This window comes from Ochotona curzoniae, unplaced genomic scaffold (genome assembly GCF_017591425.1).
Source record: "Ochotona curzoniae isolate NIBS_2020 unplaced genomic scaffold, NIBS_Ocur_1.0 patch175, whole genome shotgun sequence".
In the NCBI taxonomy this organism is placed as follows: Eukaryota; Metazoa; Chordata; class Mammalia; order Lagomorpha; family Ochotonidae; genus Ochotona; species Ochotona curzoniae.
In genome coordinates, this window is record NW_024466723.1 from 353834 (window position 1) to 374622 (window position 20789).

General features: G+C 55.6%; 1 protein-coding gene across 5 annotated transcripts in view; it reads left to right on the plus strand.

The window, feature by feature from the left end:
• The window catches only part of LOC121166577 (V-type proton ATPase 116 kDa subunit a1), a 51624-nt gene extending 37139 nt beyond the window's left edge, over window positions 1-14485 (plus strand). For 2 of the 5 annotated variants that reach the window (XM_040995780.1, XM_040995781.1), the window contains exons 18-21: window positions 3543-3650; window positions 8365-8482; window positions 8743-8914; window positions 13248-14485. In XM_040995780.1, coding sequence (XP_040851714.1) covers window positions 3543-3650; window positions 8365-8482; window positions 8743-8914; window positions 13248-13341 — 492 coding nt within the window. In that variant the 3' untranslated portion in view covers window positions 13342-14485. Of the gene's footprint in view, window positions 1-303; window positions 379-1708; window positions 1779-3490; window positions 3651-4535; window positions 4554-8364; window positions 8483-8742; window positions 8915-13247 lie in introns of those variants that run through there. The other 3 variants (XM_040995779.1, XM_040995782.1, XM_040995783.1) reach the window with 3 other exon arrangements.
• Window positions 14486-20789: the final 6304 nt, after the last annotated feature.

Here is a 20789-nt window from a genome sequence, read left to right on the forward strand (position 1 = left end):
TACAAATTCTACATATACACACAATGTTAAGTGTGCCCAATTTTCAGTATTGTGCATAATTTCTGGCTATCCAATAATGCTTGCATATCACACTGCCTGGGAAAGCCCAGTGACCCTGGTGCATGCAAACTCGAGTGCCCCTGTGGGGACGGTCCCTCCTGTTGGAGAGCAGCTGAGTTACGAGCCCCTCCTTCTCCCCTCTCTGACCATCTTCATCCTCCCATGTGCCCTCCATTCATCCCCCCTCGCCCGCTCCCCCATTTGTTTTCTTCTCCCTTCCTCTTTTCTTCCCATCACTATCAGGAAGGGCAACCTGTGGCGGCCCCAGTCAGTCCAGCCCCGACCCAGCAGGCACTAGAGGCAGCAACGGCTGCAACAGTGAGTGAACTAAACCCCGCAAAGTGTCCCGTTTGGCTTACCGAGCAGCAAACAGTGCAGCAGCATTCTTTTGGACCATACAGAGATCATGGGGCATGCGCTCTCATAGAGTGTGTCCTTGTTACCCACCAAAACCATGATGACAGAAGAGATTGCCACCTCTTAAAGAGTAGATTCTTCTGCCTCTAAAAAAATTATTTTATTTGAAAGACAATGTTAAAGAGGGGAGGAGGGGGAAAGAAAATCAGAGAGACCTTCCATCCACTGGTTCACTCTCCAAATGGCCGCAACAGCCAGGTCTGGGCTAGGCCAAGGCCAAGAGCCTGGAACCCCATCCAGGTGTCCCACATGGGTGCAAGGGCTCAAGTGCTTGAACAGCTTTCCCAAGCACATTGGCAGGAAGCTGGATCAGAAATGGAGCAGCTGGGACTCAAACTGGTGCTCGTGTGGCATGCCAGCTCAGCCTGCTGCTCCATAGCACAGACCTCTCGAATCAATTCTGGTGTCCTCTTCGCTGGTGATCCAAGTTTCTGTTAGGATATGTGAGTGCCATTGTGTCCGTGGGAGCGAAGTGGCTGCTGCCCGTCCTCTTAATTCATCATGACAGCTCACTGCTTTCATGCCTCTGCTTCATGGTCATGTGTTGGATGATTTTGTCTTCAGTTGAGCTCTTTGTACCTTGAGCTCTCCTTCACAAGGGACGGTGGCCACGGGGCCCTGTGAGCAGTGACTCTCTCTTCACATTTATGATGGTGTATTCTCTCTTCCTCTTTTTGGGGACACTCAGAAACCCTCAAATCCTCTGCTGTCTGTGTGAGGCCCCCACTCTGCCAGGGGCCTCATGTGTTCTGTGAATCCCTGTTATAATCAGAGACACCCATCTTGACTTTGCTTCTTTGGGCACTAACCTATGATTCAGTAATAATACCTGAATGTTGAGCATTTGTCCTTAGAAATATCCCTTAACCAAAGTCTCAGGCTGCATTCATATCTGATGGATCCATCGTTTTCTAAGTTATGAATCTAAGTTTTCCAGATCTGCCCAGCTTGTGCACTTGCACTTATAGTGGTGTACGCTCCTTGAATGAAAGTGAGAGATGATGTGGCTGCTGCTTCCTCCACTAGTTGTTCCCGATCATTCTGAAGTTGGAAAGCTCCTTCCTTGTCCTTCTAGAACCCTGATCTCCTGGGTCCCAGGAAATGACAGTCTTGCCATTAAGGGTTGTTCTCAAGCAGGGGCCTGGCCTCTCTTTCCCGCAAGGAATTAAAAACCCTTGAAGCACAAACCACCATCCTGACATTTCTTTTGCACACTCTTTCTGCTGCTTAGTGTCCGTACGTGTGCTTCTGAACAGAACCTGAGTCTCTGAACTCTGGCCACTTCTCAGATCAACTGCAAGTTCAAAGCCTCCCCGACCCCACCCCGGTCTGGTAAGGTTTTATTTCCCACCTTGTCCAGCCAGACGTGTTCCCAGAGAGCAGTTCAGAGGCGGTTCTCAGAAGAGCATTGGGTTGCCCTTTCTGCTCGGCTTCCGTTCCTCACCCACAGGGTGTCTGTGAGTGGCATTTCACTACCCCATTTCCCCTTTTTGCTGCTGTGTCTCTCAGCCCCCTTCCTGTTACTCTCACTCCTAGTGTTCTGAAGGGACCCTCTGTAGCATCTCGCTTGGAGACTGCACCTGACTGACCCTCACTCTGCTGTGTATGTGAAGCGCCAGAGCCATGTTAGGAGTTGTGTTTTAAACTGTAGCATTGCATTCTCTTCCCCTGGATTTACTCGGCCTTTAAACATTTGAGGGTATATTAGAGGCTGTCTTGTAGTGAGAATCACTTTTTGGTGGTGGCCCAGCAGTCCATGAAATATTCTGTTGGATATGCCAAAATTATGTCATTGCTCTGTTGTTGTTGGATATGTTGGTTGTTCCCAATTGTATGTGATCACAAACAACACAGTGGGGAGCATCTTTGGCCATATGTCTTGTCAGTCCCACAAGTATAGCTGTCCCAGCTGTGGGGCTACCAGGTCGCACGAGCATGTGGTTGCAGACCCTGACAGACCCTTCACACTGATCACACATTGGGTGCTTGGAGAAACTGTTTGGCAATGTGGAGTCCCTGGGCCCCACCCCAACCCTACCAAATTTACCTGGGGGGGGCAGTATCTGAGCCCCTGTGCTCAGAATGCAGCTTCGGAGGTCACTGCTGTGCAGATGACTCTCTAGCCAGTGCATGAGGACCACCGCCAGAAGAGGCAGCATTTGCACAGACCCTGAGGTCTGCACTGGTGAGTGGGCTGGAGTGAAAGTGTGGTAGGCAATGTGCCCCACAAGGTGAAGCTGAGGGTGGGGCCTGCAGGGCAGCAGACCAAGCCCACTTTCCCAGAGGCCCTCATGCAGCTCTGACTCCTGCCCAGCTCTGTGGGGGACAGGGCCATGGGGCTGTCCTCAAGTCCCTCTGCCTCCATGGCAGGGCAGCACCCCTCGGGACCTCTCAGACTGGATCAGCTTCTGTTTGCGCTTTGTCCCCAAAGGGTCTGTTGGCCTCAATAAGCTCATGGTTTTTTGCATCCAGTTGACTTTACAATCCTGCTCAGTCAGTACCATGCCTGTGTTGTGGGGGTAGGGGATGGGGTGGGGGGCTTTCACGCCCCACATTCCCACACTGAGGGCAATGGGACTCCTGTTGTTTGTTTTTCATTCAGTGTCCTCTAGCCACAGACACGTGTCATTAAGCTTTTCTCCTTCCCTGACCCAGACAGCTCCTTGTTCCTGGACAGAGCCACTGTGCTTTGCCTCGGCTCCTGCTGCAGGCAGCCTGGGTCCCGCCTGCACAGGCAGATCTGTTGTTCCAGGAAAGCTTAGGCTTCACAGAGAGCCGCACTTGGCTTTTCATTCAGGCAGGAGTCCCAGTTAGCAGCGTGACTAAGGCCGCATTGGTGTTCTTGGTGCACATAGCGGACCTGGGAAACATAGGTTTTGGGTGTGCGGGGCTGGGACTGGGACCGGGGAGGAGGTGGCTGGGGCCGGAGCAGGTATGGGTCCTGTTTGGTTGTTGGAATCTATGCCTCTCTGAGGTTTGTATGTACTAACCATCGCCCTTCTCCACCTCACAGAACGGCACACTAAAGCCCAGGCAAATTCTACTCTTTCTGTTCATCTGTGTAGGGAACTCTCAACTTTGGTGGGATCAGGGTGGGCAATGGACCCACAGAGGAGGATGCTGAGATTATTCAGCATGACCAGCTCTCCACCCACTCAGAGGACGCGGAAGAGGTAAGATCCTGTGCTGGGGGCTTCCTCTCCCTCCACCTCGGGCCAGCCCTTGTGCAGCCGAGGGGCTCTCACCAGTCTTCTCCATGAGAAATAGGAATGCTCGGAGTTAGTCCTGCTTTCTGGGCCTCTCAGAGCTCCACAGCCTTTTCCAGAGACTTGCCCCAGCCTGCAAGTGTTGCCCTTAGCACCCGAGGTGTCTCAATGCCCAGCTCACCGTACAGCCCCAGGCCCCTATATCCCAGCTCTTGTCACTGGATGCCAGGCCACCTCACTTGGCTACTTTCTTCAACCCTAGATCCTTGCAGGAGTCATCCAGTGATGCTGCTCTCCCTCTGTAGCCACTGGCACTTTGTGGCTCCCAGCCCATGGTGTGGCCTTGCTGCACCTGTTTGTTTGAGCCACTGGTTTCCCTACTTTTTTGCAGGAACTTTGCAGAGGAGTCAGCCAAGCTACACTTTTGCCTGATATAGCATCTCCAAGCCAGCTTTTTAAAATCACCCTCCTGGCCTGGCCTCCTTGTGGCCCAAAACCTCAGAGCAAAGCTAACTGCGCTGTTGGGCTCATCTAGTCATGTAGGGACATTTTTGAACAAGGCAAGTAGGAGTTGAGGACACAGTTGGACTCTGGCCACTTTCATTGTGTGTATGGTTTTTTTTTTTAACATAAGAAATTTCAAGGATTGGGGGTGCCTTTTAGAAACCACATATCCACTGCTCTGAATGCCTGTGGCTTTCCCTGTGCATTTCTGGGGAGACCACCGTCCCACGTGGAAGGCCCGGTCCACACTGACAGTCTTCCCCAGATGCAGCTAGTAGCCTTGCGTTCCTCCCTCGTGACCTTGTGTGTGCTGTGGCCGCCCACTAAGTGTGAATTTATGTTTGCAAGCCTACCGAGGACGAGGTGGTAAGACGCCAGCCGGCTTTGTCTTTCCTTGTATCTGGGGTTTCTCCTCATCCTTGTGATCACTCTGCTGACCCTGCCGCACCCCGGGGCTGCACCTGACACCGCGCATCCTGCATCTCACTGGCCATTTCTAACCCCTCGTGAACCTGTGTTCTGAGCAAACTCATCTCCATTCACTACATCTCGTGTTGGTCCCCTCTGTCTCTGTGTCGTTCGTTGACTTGGCTGATCTGATACCTCTGAGAATGGCTTTGAAGGAGGTGCGAGTAATGGCTGCAGCGGCTTTCTTGCGGGTGCTCCTGGGGCTTCCAAGCCGTTGGCCTGTGCCTTCTTCCTGCTCTGGTGTCATGGCAGCTTCTGCCGGCTGCGGGGGCGGCTGTCTCCTCCCTGCCCCTCTCAGCGCTTCTTAGCAGAGCTTCCCCTTCCTCGCTGAGACACAGCCTCCTCTTCCCGCTGCCCTCGTCAGCTTGACCACACTTCCAGTCAAGATCCCCACCCCTGGCTCCGGGTTCGCCCTGTCACCCAGCGGCCCGGCTGAGGCGTGGGAGGCCTTCCCAGAAAAATTAAGCCTTCTCTGCAAGGGGCTTATTGTGTCAGCCACGCATGGGAGTGACAGGAGGATGGAACGGAGATTGGCTCAGTATTTGGGCCCTGTCTAGAGTAGAATGCCTCGCCCAGCAGTGACTCCCTGGGCCACACACACATTTTGAATTGGTGTTCGTTTGTTTTTGTTAAGGCCATGCTGCACTGTTTGCATCTTCCCCCAAATTGTCTCTCTCAGATACCTGCACCTGTCAACAATGAAACCCTTCCCTTTCCTGCCTTCTGTGGTTCTCTCCAAGGGAGAGAGGGCTGGGGGTGGGGAAGCTTTGCTGCTGAAGGTAGCAGCAGGCGGTGCCTGGACTTCCTATGGTCTGGAGCGACTCCTTGGCTGGCATCGTGTTCCTGGCTGCTCACCTGTGCCGGCGCTGGCTGAGCTGCCTGGCATGCTGGGGGAAGCTCCTGCCCGCTGCTAGTATCACCGCCTCCGGCAGTGCTGCTTTTTAAAGGCCTTCCAAGCCACACACCCAGTGCCATGGTCATTGTCAGAGCAATCCAGCCACTCAGGCCTCCTGGTGTCCTTACTTGCAGCCAGCCAGTCCACGGTGGGGAACAGGAAGGAGGTCTCTAATTTGTTCTCCCCAGTCCTAGGCGGCCACTCAAGGACTTGACTTCCTTGGCTGCCTTAGAAGCCGTAACATTTTTATCAGGCCACTTGCCTCCAGCCTAACTAAGAATGAGTGTGACAATTACTTAATGATTTTGAACTAAACAGGTTCTTTTAAAAATATGCAGCCTGCTTTTAAAATTCTCCACCCCCAACCTTCCCACATTATGGCAACGAACATCATCCCACGCAGGCCATTGTTTTGGTCTGGTGGAGGTATTGTCTTTCCCTGGGGGCTTTCAGGCCGGCTGCAAGCCAGAGACCAGTCAGTTGCTACCTGGGAAATCCTAACCATGCAGCAAGGGTCCATGGCACCTGTGTCTCCCACTGTGTCTTCCCACCAGACGCTTACCCACTGTTCCTGCATCTATTCACCCTGTGTGTCAAACACTGTTTAGAAACTGAATGAGAAAAATATATAAGCTCTTACCTTTAAGGATCTCACAGGCAAGGTGGGGAGAGAGCCCAGGGCACTAGGGGATCACAGAAGGGGTACCTGCAGACCCTGAGGCTGGGGAAGGGGGTTCAGGGAAGGGATTCCTATTCCCTGGGTGGTAACCCCAAAGCTTAGTGGCGGGGTGGGCCAGAGTTCAACTTGGCTGTGGTGCAGTCAGGACTTCAGGAACTGGGCAGGGGTGAGGCTGGAGTCTAGCTTGGCTTGGCCCAGCCACTGTTGATATTGCCTCATTTGGGCGACAGGGAAGCATTGAAGGCAGTAAGACCAGAGTGCCTTAAAGCTTCATGCACGTGTTTCTGGAAATCCCCAGGGATGGTGTTGCAGGGTATGCAGGGTGGGCAGGGGTGCAGCATGGAGGCCCAGATACCACCAAGCCTGCTGGGGTTCAGGGGAGCCGTGGACCAGGGTGAACTGGAAAGGAAGGGGCTGATATGAGATCGAGCAAAGTGGAAGTCGCAGATCCCCAGGCCTTGGTAAAAGTCCAGGAGTGAGTGAAAATTGGAGTCTGACTTCCCAGGCTGCTCTGTGGACATGGGACCGGAGTAGGAGGAGGGCTTGGCACGGGTGAAGGAGAGAAGCCCGTGAGGTGAGTGTGAGCGGCATTGAGTGCTAAGGAGGCACACCCCCCTGGTACAGCAGGAGCAGGCAGCACGGCTGGCCAGGGATAGGCAGTGCACACATATGGGGATGTCCACTCTCCGGAGTGACCAGAGAGGTCCCCAAGGATTGGATACCTTCAAGCTGGCACCCCTGGGAAAAACTGACAGGAGAGTGGGGTGGGGGGTGATGGTAACAGACACCATGACCCTGCTGAGAAGAGTCACTGGTGTGTGGAGCAGAGGGGACATGCCACGAGGGAGACAGAGTGGCCAAGCAGGGAGGAACTGCAGTGACCCAAGGCTCATACATGCTGGCTTGTGCCAGGCCATGCTGAGTAACAGACCACCATGTGCAGGCCTGGGTTTCTCTCATGTCTCACCCCTCCTAAGAGCTTGCCCAGGGCTGGAGAGCAAGAGGATGGAGTGAAGGACAGCAAGGGCCCTGCTGGGATGGTGCTTCCCTTCCCCTCCCCTTCTCGGAGGGTGGGAAGGCGGAGGGAGGAGGCCCGCCATGGTAGCCCCCAAGCTCTCCGGACCTAGTTCTGTGCTGTCCAGAGCAGCTGGCTTTCCCTCTCAGCACAGCTGGGGGCCACTGCTGTGCCAGTGGGGAAGGCCTCTTAGCCTCAGGGTTTGGCCAAGGTGGCTCAGGGTGGCTAAGGGAACCGAAGCTTTTGGGGTCATAGTTGGACTTGAAGAGCCTAGCTCAGGAGAAGTGCTCAGAACTTCACTGTGGGAAGTCAGGAGTGGGAAATAGGCCCTGATGGCTGGCCTGGCCCAGCCTCTTTCCCTCCTCTGGCGCTCGGGTGATTCCGAAGCACCAGTGAGGACCTTGTAGAGTAGAGTTAAACCAATGAAAAAAGAGACCTTGATGTGAGGGCCTGCCTGATCGGGGAGTCCTGGGCTGCTCTCCAAAAGGAGCCCTAGGTAACCTGCTGCCCCCTGGAGGCCAGAGAAAGTACCTAGGACTTCTAGAACACTCCATGGTCACCCAAGCTGCGCCCGAAAGTCCTCCTGTGGGCTTGCAGAGTTGGTTCCAGCACCCCTCCGGTCTGGAAATCACTGTTGGTGTTGGGAGGGAAGCTGAGAGAAAGGGAGCGTGAGGCAGGCAGTAAGAAGCAGAGCATGCTCCAGATGTACCCATTCCCACCGTGAGACTTGAGCCACAGTTTCCCTGTGTTGTCTTTGCAGAGTGGTCAGATCGAGCCAGAGGAGGTCTTGTGGCTCTCAGAGGCTGTAACATGGAGAGGAAAGTGGCCCTGGTGGTCTCAGACATCTCCAGGAGGCTTCCCACTAAGGCTGGGGGACTTGGTCCCAGCAGTTCTGGTTTTCTGCCAGGCTCCAGGAATGGGAATCAGACCAGCAGGTCCTCAGGCCATCCCTAGGATCCCTGTGGCTGCCTCGTCCTCAGGGAGGAGTACTTGAGGTTGAAAGGCATCTGCTTGAGGTAGAGGGTGAGAAGGGCAGGCCGCTGCCCTGGGCCAGTCTCCCTCCCCTGCTGCCCCTTCCAGTCCCGGCCTCACGTCTTCTGTCTGGTTCCCTCCACAACAGTTTGACTTTGGGGACACCATGGTGTACCAGGCCATCCACACTATTGAGTACTGCCTGGGCTGCATCTCCAACACTGCCTCCTATCTGCGACTCTGGGCCCTCAGTCTGGCGCATGCACGTGAGTGTGCCTGTTCCACGCGTGGCCGTGGGCTGCCTTCTGTGCAGGTTCCCTGGGTGGGCGGCTTAGATGGAATGAGACTGGCCACGGGCTGGGAGAACGAGTGCAGCCGAAAGGACCTGCGCTTCCGCTGGATGGGCTGTGAGTTGGGGTCATCCCACTCGGGCCCAGATGGTGGGGACATCCCAAGAGAGGCAACCCCGAGGCCCACAGTCGCCGCCTGCTATCCTGTGACGTGATCCTGTATCTTCTGTCCACAGAGCTGTCCGAGGTGCTGTGGACCATGGTGATTCACCTGGGCCTGAGCGTGAAGAGCCTGGCAGGAGGCCTGGCACTGTTCTTCATCTTCACTGCCTTCGCCACCCTGACTGTGGCCATCCTGCTGATCATGGAGGGCCTCTCGGCCTTCCTGCACGCCCTGCGGCTGCACTGGTGAGGGGCGCTGGGGCCTGGGGTGGCAGCAGGGCCACTCTTCGGTTGTGCCGTGGGCCTGAGTCCCTTCTCCAGGAAGTATGACTTGCTCATGGCAGCAGCCTGGCACCTGCTTGAGCCATGAGGTCTGAGCACAGCCAGGGGAGCTGAGCTTGCCAACTCACAGGTTCCCAGGCGAGGTCCCTGGCGAGTGTGGTCAGGTCCCAGCTCCTGCCTGCATGGTTTTGTGGCTGGTGAGAGCTGCTGAGGTCTTGTGGTTTTTGCTTGAGGCTTCTTGTTTGTGTCTTGCACTGGTGTGTCACTGTCCTGACTTAAGAGCAGTGAAAGCTATTTTAGAATAATTTCCAAAGTCCAGAAAGGAGCTTGCACCTGCTGTACCCGTTCTGTCCCAGTGCTCTCTGGGTCGACCCCTGGCTGTGCCCCTGTGGGGTCAGGATTCCTGGGGGCCCCATCTTGGTCCCATGAGGGAAAGCCAGATCTGTGTGTGCAGTGACCATGACCTCACACTTGGGTTGCTAGATTTAATGAATCAGAATAGATGGCACTAGGGTACCTTGAGCTTGAAATTTTTGGAGTATGCACTCAGATCCAGAGAGCTGGGATTTTCCGCATCCGCCTGGGGGATTGCTACTCCCTCCGTTATGTGGGGATTCTCCCTCTTTTGGGAGTATCTCAGACCCCCAGGTCTGAGACCCTGGACCCCTGCTCCAAGGGAGACCCCCCTCCTCACAGTGCTGTAATGCAGCCTGCTTGGTGACCTCCATGTGGGGTCCTCTCTGGGCCTCAGGAGGCCTTCTGGTGTCTCAGTCCTCCCAGGCCTCTACACCTGGGAAACCCCTGCCCCCCTCCCTCCATTTGTCCTGAACCCTGGCTGGGTTGCAGCTCAGCCTCCTCAAAGATTCCACTGTAGATGCCAAATTCTGGGGGAGAGAAATGAGGCCCAGGAGGGCAAGGCACGGCCTTGCTTCAGGCTGCCCCCTCCAGCCAAGCTCTCCCACCCAACCTCCCTCCAAGCTGCCCACTCCCTGTCGGCCTTGTTCACTGTGGAGTGGTGGCGAGGGGTGGGGGGACCTCAGGAGAGCCCATGCTGAGAGCACTGGCCAGGACCTGTTATCAGGGCCCTCCTTATCAGTCCACTCTCCCCAACACACTTCCTCAGGGCTCGGGCCAAGGCCAGCTGAGAAGCCAGGCTTGGTGACTTTGCCCAGCCCTCTTGGCCGCCTGCCACCCTTGTTCACTCTATCTGTTGTGCCCCAGCTGAAGGGAGCAGTGACCGCCCCACTTTGTGGGGAGCTGCCAGTCAGTGAGGAAGGGACCGTGCCTTGCTGAGTCCTTGGCTCTCTCAGCTCACCAGCGCCTCCCAGTGAAGGTGTTGCCCACATCCTCCAGGATGGGAGTGTGTGTGTGTGTGAGAGAGAGAGAAAGAGAGAAGAGAGAGAGATGGATGAAGGCCAGGGTAAGCTCCAGATCGGCCACCTGGGCTGGAGCCGCAGCTATGCCATACTGGCAGATGGTCTGGAGCCCCTGGGCAGGACACTGCCTACCTGAACTTCTAAGACCATACCCATGGGACCAGGAATCTGGTGGCAGACAGAAATTATCATGCCCCTGGGTGGCATGACAGTGGCACCCTGGCCACTGTCAACAAGGGTGCAAGTGGGGGTCATGGCTGTCCTGCTTGAGAGATGACTACAGCAAAGGGTGACCCTAGGGGAGCCCCATGAGGGCATCTGAATGCCCCCTCAGGTGTGGTTAGGGGAACAGGCTCACCATATGAGTCATGCTTAAATTATGCATTTAGTCATAGAAAAACAATGTGGCTGAGGAAAATCTGTGAGGCCCCCTTTGTGCCTTCTTGGGGCAGGGGGTCCCTGTAGTATCTTCCCCACCACCAGAGAAGGAGTGGTGGGACTGTTGCTGTGTGCCCCCTCCCCACAAGCATGGGAGCGCCTTGGGTGCTGGCCTCTCCCCTGCTGAGGGCTGGAGGCCCCTGCCAGCTTTCTTGGTGTTTCCTGGGATGCCCCAGGACATACATTCTGTCTCTTTGGCTGGCTGACAGGGAAAGCTCTGGATCTGATAAGAGGCTGCTCTTGTCTGAGATTCATGTGGGGGTCCTAAGTGGTGGGTGACCTTTGACAGTATCCCACGGCCCTCTTCACTGTGTCCCCTGTCCCATGGACCTCGTGAGGCGTGCTGGCCTTTCTGCCTCCTGTGAGCAGCTGTCCTCGTTTCCTCAGCAGGTGTAGGCAGGCTGTGTCATGGCTATACCTGTAGCCAGCAGAGCTCAGCTGGCAGACTACAGCACGTGTGCATGTACGACTGGCCAGTGGTTCAGGAGACAGGCTCGGGGACCCGGTTACAAGAAGGGCCACAGAGTTGCCGCACATGACAGCCAGGAGCAGGCAGGCGGCCTCAAAGGAAGCACCCCTGAGTAGAGTTCAGTGTCAGTGGCAGGCCCTGCCCTTCACACCATCAGACAGATGTGTTTCCAGCACTGAGGAAGGAGCCAGAATAGTCACTGCACAGAGCTGGCGAGGCCTCACATGTCCTGCTGCCCCAGCCAGCCCAGCCGGCCCAGCCAGCATCTGCTGCTGTGTGCCACAGGGGCTGTCCCCACCCCGATCCCCATTAGGCCCCTTGCTGAGGCTGCAGTGGGTGATGGAGGAGCCCATTTGCACAGCAGGGCATCTCAGTGGCTTGGTGCATGCAGGTCCCAGAGAGGCCCAAGCAGAGCAGCAACCAGCAGAGAGAAAGGGCCTGCCTGCACTGGAAAGCTCCGTGTTTGTCCTTTCTCAGGAAGTGCTGCTCCCTGGGTTGGGAGAGGATGATGGGGCGTCTGCCAGGGAGTGGCTTCCAGGTTTGTGCAGTGGGGTTGGGGTGGAGATGGCTATGGGGCAGGGGGACTTGGGTGACCAACCCTGAGATCGGTGCACAAAGTCCCCAGCTATGGCCACCACAGGCCTAGGCATTGGTGGTCCATTAAAGGGGCCAGCCACCATCTGCCCTCACAACAGAACCTGTGTGCCATGTCCCTTGCTTCCCATGGAGCCTGGATCTACAGGAGGCCCCAGAGGGGTGCCAGGAAGAGGGTGCTGCCCGCATGTAGTAAGAGCTGTCTGTGTGAATTGTCAGCCGGGGGCTCAGTCCTGGATAGTCCCTCCCCACCCCCAGCATCTGCCCTGGGTCACAGGTTGGGGTCTGAGTCGTGGGAATTTGCTTTCAGTTGTTCGAAAGCTTTCTTATTAGATGTGGCCACCACTCCCCCAGGATGCAGACTTGCTCCTATCAGCAGGGGAGCTGGGCTGAATCCTGCTCCCCTGTGAGAATTAATCTGCTCCTACTCCCCTCCCAGCAGCTCCAAGACGCCCCCTGTACCCGCTGCCTTCTGATTTGGGGGTGGAAGCTGGGGCTAAAGGCTGAGGGAGGTAGGGGAACCGGTGGGGTCTGGGTGCCTTCGCCTGCTGAGGCCTTGGCCTACCACAGCCCCCTATGCTCCGCACAGGGAGCCCCGGGTCACAGAGTGGAAACTATTCCTTTGGGCAGCTACCCGCCGCTGCTTTCTCCTCTGAATCATGCATTTTTCGGCCCATATTTGGTGGTGATCTGGCTGTGGGCAGCCGTCCATGGCAAGCCTGGGGAGGAAACCCAGCCCACTGCTCTGCGGGAGGGGCAGCCTTCCTGCTCTCCCTCCCTCTCCCCCAGTAGACAGGGCCCCCAAGGAGCCTGCTGGGATGCATGCCGGATGCCTGGGAAGGCAGTTCGCATCAGCTTTTCCCTTTCGTCCCCAGGAGAGAAGCTCCCAAATGATTTTGTGATCACAGAAGGCTTCTGTTGTTTTGGGAGGACTCCCCTCCCCTGAACCCCCCCCCGCCCGGAATTCCTTCCCTGACCCTACAGTCCAGAATCACACCCTGTCAGCCCTTGGTGTCACCCCCTCCCCCAAGGAAAAGGAGAAGCAAGACACCCCCAGGTGCCCCAGCTTCCCTGCAGGGCTTCCCATGGAGTGGGCTGTGGGCACCCTGCCAGGAGGGCCCTTGGGATTTGTCCTGTGGCTCTCAGGGAATCGGCCAAGGGCTTGGGTTCAGTGCCACAAAGCAGGATCCATGCCTCATGATACAGGGCGGGGACGAGGACAGGTGAGAGTGAGGCTTAATGTGGGCAACTTGTGTGTGTGCACAGCCACCTGAGAGCACCCTGCCCATGGCTGCGTGTCACGGAGGGTGGGCCGGGCCTTCTCACAGCCCCACGGTGGCATCCTCCTGGCCCCACTATAATGTCCCCCAGCTTTCAGGAGGTCTCTGTGAGTGATACCCCTCCTCTTCCCTCCCTCTAGGGTTGAGTTCCAGAACAAGTTCTACACTGGATCTGGGTTCAAGTTCCTACCCTTCTCCTTTGAGCACATTCGGGAGGGGAAGTTTGATGAGTGAGCCGCTGATGTGACCCAGCCCCCTCCTGCCCTGCGTGGTGATTGGTTATGTTCCTTCTGCCTGTTGGTTGTGATCCCAGGTACCAGGCCCTGTGTTGCCCCTGGCACCTGGCTCCCCCTGCCCAGCTTGCTGTGTGTCATGATCCCAGCTGCTGTCCTGGCTTTCAGGGCTGCCCTCCTCCACGGGACCCTTGACCCCCTGCTGCTGTTGCCAGATGGCTGGACTGGTGTACAACAGGTTCTCTGTGCTGTTTTCCTCTAGTCAGGGGGATCCAGAAAGGGGTGTCCCCTCCAGTGCTTGTCAATCAGGAATTCAGCTGGAGCCACCTGGGCCATTACTAGGGACTCCTCCCCAAGGTGCCCTAGACACCCAGCAGCACCCTCCTAGCCCCGCCCTGCAGTGCCCCTCAACCCTCCCTGATTGTTCCCAGCACAGTGTAGCACAACTGGGAATGCAGACAGCCCCTGAAGGGTTCAGCAGACATGGGCCTCCCTCAGGCCCCGCCCACAAGCATGCCCTCAGGATAAAGATGGACACTTTCTCCTGAGGGGGATCCCCAGACCTTGGCCACCCAGATCATGAAGTCTTGAGTGTGAAACTGTGGCCCAGGCCACTGCTGTCTACCAGCCTGCCTGGCTCCAGCTCCTTCCCCCACAGCACCCTCTTCCCTTCCCCACCAACTACCTCCGCCCCCTAGGCCCGTGGGAGGTACTAGCAAGTCTGCCAGTCCTTCTGAGAGCTGTCTGACCCTGCCAGGTGCCCGCGTTGCCAGTCCTGCACCTGCACAGAGCTGTATATCCCCAGGCCTTCTGATTATGTGCTGGCCCAGCCGAACTCCTCCCCACCACCCTCTGTGGTCCAGATAACGCTACCCATGGCCACTTCCTACCCTGTAATTCCGGGGGGGGGGCCGGCCACTTGGAGCTGCTCCCTCAACTTGCAGGCAGGGCAGTCCTGGGCTTGGCCACCGGCCCCAGCTTCACCCCACGCTGACCATTGTGACTTGATCTAGACCATGTGTGCAGCTCTCCCCACTCCTCCCCTTCCCACCCCTGTTCACCTGCTTGGTTCACCGAGGGGTTGGAAGTTCTGTGAGGGGCCCCTGTGTCAAACATTCCCACACTGAATAAAGTGTATCTGACTTCCCCGGAAGCCTTCTTTCTCTGCCCACAGCCCTGAATCCTCAGCCTGGCCTTGCCTGCTCCCCGCCTCCTCCGGCACTGCTGCTAATCTCCGATCAAAGACCTTGGCTGGCAGACAGCTTGTGAAATTCTTACCTTATCTCAGCTTTCCCAGATGCCTTCCCACTCCCCAGCACCAAAACAGCCTTGCTGGGCTGTGGGGAGGGGTGGAGACTTCTCTCCAGCTGTACATCCAAACTGCCTAGGGGAAGAGGGGTTCTGGGCCTCTGCCTTCCCCCCTCCCTCCTCTGAGTGTGCTCCTGCTCCATGACTATTTTGGGCCCTGCTGCCTTCGACCTAGTCTAAAGGAGGCCCACCATGGGATCCTCAGGGCAGCTGGACAGTGCAAGGTGCTAAGGTTGGCAGGCAGCAGGCCGAAGGGCCCACAGCTTGTATGCCATCAAGGCAGGGAGTGTGGCCTCTGCTCCCACCATCCATTCCTCGCTCCTCATTCCTGCAGTTTGCAGCAGCTGGACAGCTGCTGCCCCAGGGAAGGCAAGCAGGAAGTAGAAGCCTCGGTGCACCCCATTCTACTCCATCCTTCTGCACCTGGAGCAGGCCCTAGGGGCTGCAGCCCTGCCAGGCTGCTCATGTTGGCTTTGGAATGTAAGGACCAGGCAATGAGCTCTTGGAACCTCCGGCTGTTGCTGAGTCAAAACAGGATAAAAATATTTAGAATCACTGGGAAAGCATTGAGGATCCAGGAATAGATGCTCACACTGACAGTCAAATGATTTTCGACAAGGGGCCAAGATAACCAAATGAAGAACTCTTTCAGCAGCTGGGACAGCTGGACATTCACACAAAGGAACAAAGTTGGACCCCTACTCCCCACATCCCATTACCAACACCAGTTCCAGGTAGATCCCAGCCCTAAAAGTAGAGTCACAGGAACACACCTTCATGACCTCAAGTCAGACGACGACTGATCTTTACTCAAAAGGCAGAGAAACAGAGGTTGCAAATAGCACCAAACCAGAGCTGGTCCAGGGTGAAGAGCCAGGCAAGATTCCATGCGAGCATCCCATGCGGAAGGCAGGAATGTAACACCCAAGTGCAAGGGTTGTCAGGGAAGCTGGGATGGAGCACAACTGAAAATGTGTGTCTGTGGTCAGGGTCAGGAAGCTAAGGATGCCTAGAACATTCGTGGAAGGTGGAGTTAACTGTTCCTGTGCATAGTCCATAGTTAATGGAGACCCTTTGTATTTGCCAATCACCTATCTGATAAGGGATTTGTAGGTAAGATATGTAAATAGTTCACAACCCATTAATAAAGGTGGATTTTACACAGCAATTTGAGTGGGCATTTCTCCAAATAACTTTGTTCATGAGCCCCTGGGAAGGTGCTCAACCACATTATAGTACCATGGACAAGCAAAAAAGAACCTCAGCATTTCCACACCAATCCACTAAAAGGCTGTGCTAAAGAAGATAATTCCAGGCCATGGCAAGCAGAAATTAGAACCCCAGATGCCTGCTGCTGGGAATGTAAAATGGACAGCTGCTTTGGAAAGTAGCCATGGCCCAGCGTGGTGAGGCATGTGAGTGTTCACGTGAGTCCCGGCTGCTCCACTCCGATCCAGCTCCCTGCTCACACACCTGGGAAAGCAGTGGAGGATGGCCCAATGCAAGAGACGCAGCTGGAGTTCCAGGCTCCACACCACAGCCTTATCCAGCCCTGGGGCAGCTGTTGGGAATAGAACCAGCAAATGGAGTGTCTACCTCTGCCTTTCAAATAAATTAATAAAAAAAAATTAAAAACCTTCAAAAGAGAATTTTTACTTCTGGATATCTACTCAAGATGCACGACCTACCGGCAAGTGTCCGTAGCAGCACTGCATGTAATGACCCAACAGTGAGGACAGCCTGAAGTCCACCAGCAGGTGGGCAGGTGTAGATAAGGCCCTGGTCCCACACTATGCTTGTCTGCAGTAAGAAGGGATGAAGCACTGCCCCATGCTGCAGCATGGCGAACCTCACACATTTTTTGGTAAGCAGAAGGAGACGCAGAAGCTGACCTAGTGCAAGATCGCATTTCTGTGAAAGGTCTAGACAGGAGAAAGTAAATTGGTGTTGTCAGAGCCTTGGCTGGAGGAGAGGGTTAAGATGGGCCAGGAGACACGGGGTTCCACTGGGAATGGTGAAGACAGACCATGATGATGGCAGCACAAGCCTGTGAACACACTAAAAGCTCCGGAGCTCCGCGCATCAGCCCCAAGGCAGGCACTGAGCCTGCAATGAGACGCCAGTTAAGGTACTCGTTTTCCATGTCAGGGTGCCTCAGTTCATGCTAACCTGCACAATTCTCACTTCTGGCTCCTGACTTCAGCTTCCACTGATGCCGACCCTGGGAGGCGGTGGTGACGATGCAGTGGCCGGGTCTCTGCCACCCACACAGGAGACTGGGATTGAGTTTCCAGCTTCTGGCTGTAGAGGGCATTCAAAAGTGAACTGGCAGATGGTTGCTCATTCTGTCAAATGGGGCGAAGATTCCCTCCCCTGTGATAGAAGCTGGCAGCACAGGACCAGTGAGTCCTTGGCTGGACCACACTCTCTGGGTCCAGTGGCCTTGGGCGGCATCTAGCCCAGCTACTGAGGAGCCAGGAATGTGCTGGAAGCTCCAGAGCCCTGGAGAGGGGGCGGGGAAGAGGCTGGATCATTCTCAAGGGACATGCTAACACATGGAACGCCCTCTACCCTGCCATCTGTCTGGTGGGCCTGGGCCCCTGGCCATGGAGCAGCCTCATCAAGCCCAGAACCAGTGTGGGGAATGAGGTCTGCTGTGCCTGGGAAGCCCCAGCCCTTAGAGACCCTGGGGGGGTGGGGGTGGAATGGGACAGGTGCAGCCTTCCCTGTGTGTGATTGCCCCCCTTTCTGTCCCTGGGGAGCTAGGGGAGTGGCATCCAAGGCCTGCTGGCAGCCTGAGAAGAGCCACCTGCCTCCCCAGGGCATGTCCTAGCCTCTGGCTGCTCCCTGGTGGCCATGCTGGGAAGGTTTCTTTCCTCCTTGGTCAAGATGGGCTGTGACAGGCAGAGTCGGTTGGCCAGGCTGGGGCAGGGCGGAGAGTGAGCCTGGATCTGATGTTGTGTGGACAGAGCACAGGTAGGTCCAGATCAAAAATGTAACGAGACAGACAGCAAGCAGAGCCCAGCCTGCTTGTGTCACTTGATGCAGAAAATCACGTGTCACTGTAAGACCATAGTAGAAAAGTCAAGGTTTCCGCACCAGCATCCTGTTACCCCAGGGCACCTTCTGTTTGCAGAGCTCCCCATTTTTTTCACATACACCATACTTTGGTGTAATGTACCATACTTTGGCCTTTTCTGAAAGATTTAGTTTACTTGAAAGAATTACAGGGAAAGAGAGGGAAAAATAGATCTTTGACCCACTGGTTCACTCACTCCCTAAATACCACTACAGCCAGAGCTGGACCAGTCTGAAGCCAGGAGCCAGGAGCTTCTTCCAGGACTCCCATGTGGATACAGATGCCCAAGCATTTGGGCTATCTGCTGCTTTCCCAGACTATTAAGGAACTGGATGGGAAGTAGAGCAGCTGGGACATGTACCGGTGTCCATATGGGATGCTGATGCTTACAGGCAAAGGAGCAGCCAGTTGAGCCTTGCATGAGTACTTGTCTTTAAGTGCAGTTTTCAGAACATCCAAAGCAGCCATCCTATTTGGGATACAGAAGGGCGGGCTCCTCTGTCTCTCCCAGAGTGAGGATTACAGCCAGTACCTCTGTGGAAGACATTAGCAAGTGAAAAGCAAAATAGATCCCCAGCTACAGTGTCATAGGATTTGGAGGCTTTCTAAAGGTGGTGGCCACCTCAGCGGAAAAGCTAGCCACGCCAGTTGTGTCCCAGACCTGGTGACCTCTGCACAGCATTCCTGCCACCAAGGCCAAGGCATGACCTCTGTGTGCCTCGCTATCTACAAGGATCAGCCACTGTCAATCAGAAAGGTGAGAAAAGTAAGTAACATTCCTGAGCTTTGGGGCTGGCTTCAGGCTAGCTCTAGTGGGCATGAGCTACCCTGGGGAGGGAGAAGAAAGAAGAGCAGAAGGCCAGAAAGTGACCCACCACAGTGCAACACCCAGGTCCCATAGGAGGGCCTGTGGGGGACTGGGGGTCTCCTCTCTCCAGGCTGGTCTTGGAGCTGCTTCCCAAAACAGCCTGAGAATTTCCTGGTTTGTGGAATTGAGTAGGGGGTTGGAGGGAGGGGAGGGGGGCACACACTCCCCCTGCAGGAGTGGCTTGGTGTACCTCCTGCCTTAGCAGGGCAGCAGCAAACCAGACAGGCTTGAAACCAGAACTCCCGGGGCCAAGTGAGGAGGTTCTCAGAGGAGTGGGCTCAGTTAGCTTCTGTTGATGCCAGCCAGTTTGGGGACTGTGCCCCCACAGCTGCAGATGGAGGTGGAGTGGACAACACAGGCTGCTGCTGGGCTGGCAGGGGCTGGCAGGGCATGGCAGCGGCCACAGGCAGGAATGTGGAACGGCCTTGGCCTTGGGATCTTGTGCCCAGCAGCTTTCTGTTGCTGTTGTTGGCAGACATATATGTTTTTCCCAGGCCAGAACAATGAGAACCTTCAGCTGCTTCCACGTCTCCCCCTTAGAGGGCAGAAGCCCACGCACTCGGGCCACACTCTGCTACTTTAACAGGGAGCTGAATCAGAAGCAGAGCAGTTGGCAATCTGATGTGGGGTGCCGGCATCCAGTGCTGTAACCTGCGGCACCACGGTGCCGGCCACGGCCTGTAGCTTTTTGACCAACTTGCCTCATCTCTTCCCTTTCAATCTGTCATTAAACCTAGAATATCCTGAAACTTTTCTCTCATCCATCGTTCTTGCCCTGGATTCTCTATACAGCACCACTCATAACTTGTCCTCTCCTTAGCCCCAAGGTCCCAGCCATCCAGAAAAATCCACACCCACCTGCAGAAGATTCAGAATCAATTTAGGAAGAATGAGAAAGGCTGTCCTGCTTGCTCCCCAACTCAGGTGCCACACACATAGGTAAGAGCAACCCAACTGCCTGAGTCATCACCGACGGGAAGCTGAAGCGAGGGACTCCAAGCCAATAGTGTGTTCACCACCAGCCCAAGTGCCAGCCCCAAGAGTGGCCTATCTAAAGCCCTCTGGTGCTAGGGTTGTGGCAACTGCAGGTGAAGCTGCCACTTGCAGCTCCACATCCCATACCAGTACCAGCCCCAGTCCCAACTACTTCCCTTCCAATCCAGCTCCCTAAGACCTGCACGGTAGGCTAGTGGCTAAAGTCCTCGCCTTGCATGCACCAGGATCCCATATAGGCGCCAGTTCTAATCCTGGCAGCCCCAATTCTCATCCAGCTCCCTGCCTGTGGCCTGGGAAAACAGTCAAGGTTGGCCCAAAGCATTGGGATCCTGGCTTTAGACCCGCGTGGGAGACCCAGAAGAGGCTCTAGGCTCCTGGCTTTGGATTGGTGCTGCACTGACCACAGTAGACAGAAGATCCTCCTCTCTGTCTCTCCTCTTCTCTGTATATATGATTTTCCAAGAATAACTAACTAAATAAAAGCAATCCAGCTCCCTGCCAAAGCACCTGGGAAGGCAGCTGAGGATGACCCAGGGCCTTGTAGGGAGAGGGGAGGCAGGCTGGGACCCATATGCTCACACTTCCCTTTCCTCCATCACTTCACTTCCCATTTTGAGCACCAGGCTGTTCCAGACCTGTCCAGCCCCCTTCTGTGTTTGGAGGGTGCAGGAAAAAAACAGTAAGACACTCTGACCTCAGCTCCTGCCAGGTTCTCGGGTAGACCAACCCCAACCCTGCCCCGACCTCAGCTCCTGCGGGCCCAACCCCATCCTGTGCCCAGCCCGGTGACGCAGTTGGGTACACACTTCCTTACAGGGCACCCAGATCTCGGGTCCCCCTCCTGTCTTACCAGAACTCTCAGCCATTTCTTTGTCCCTCTTTCCTTTGCATTCTTGCTCACCTGACAACACAGCCTCACATCTAGGGCCAGGATGCAGCTTCCTGCCCTCATGCAGCCATGTGGGCAACAGGGAGGGGGCTCCTGGTTCCTGATTTCAGTCTGTCCCAGGCCTGACCAAGGCAGCATTTGGGGAATGAAACAAGAGATGAAATCAGCCTCTCTTTCTCTCTCTCTCTCTCTCTCTCTCTCTCTCTCTCACATACACCCTGCCTCCAAATGGATAGATAAATCTTCATAAATAAAGAGCCCACTACTCTCTCCCCCACCGGCCACAGCTGGCTACAGTCAGCCATGCCT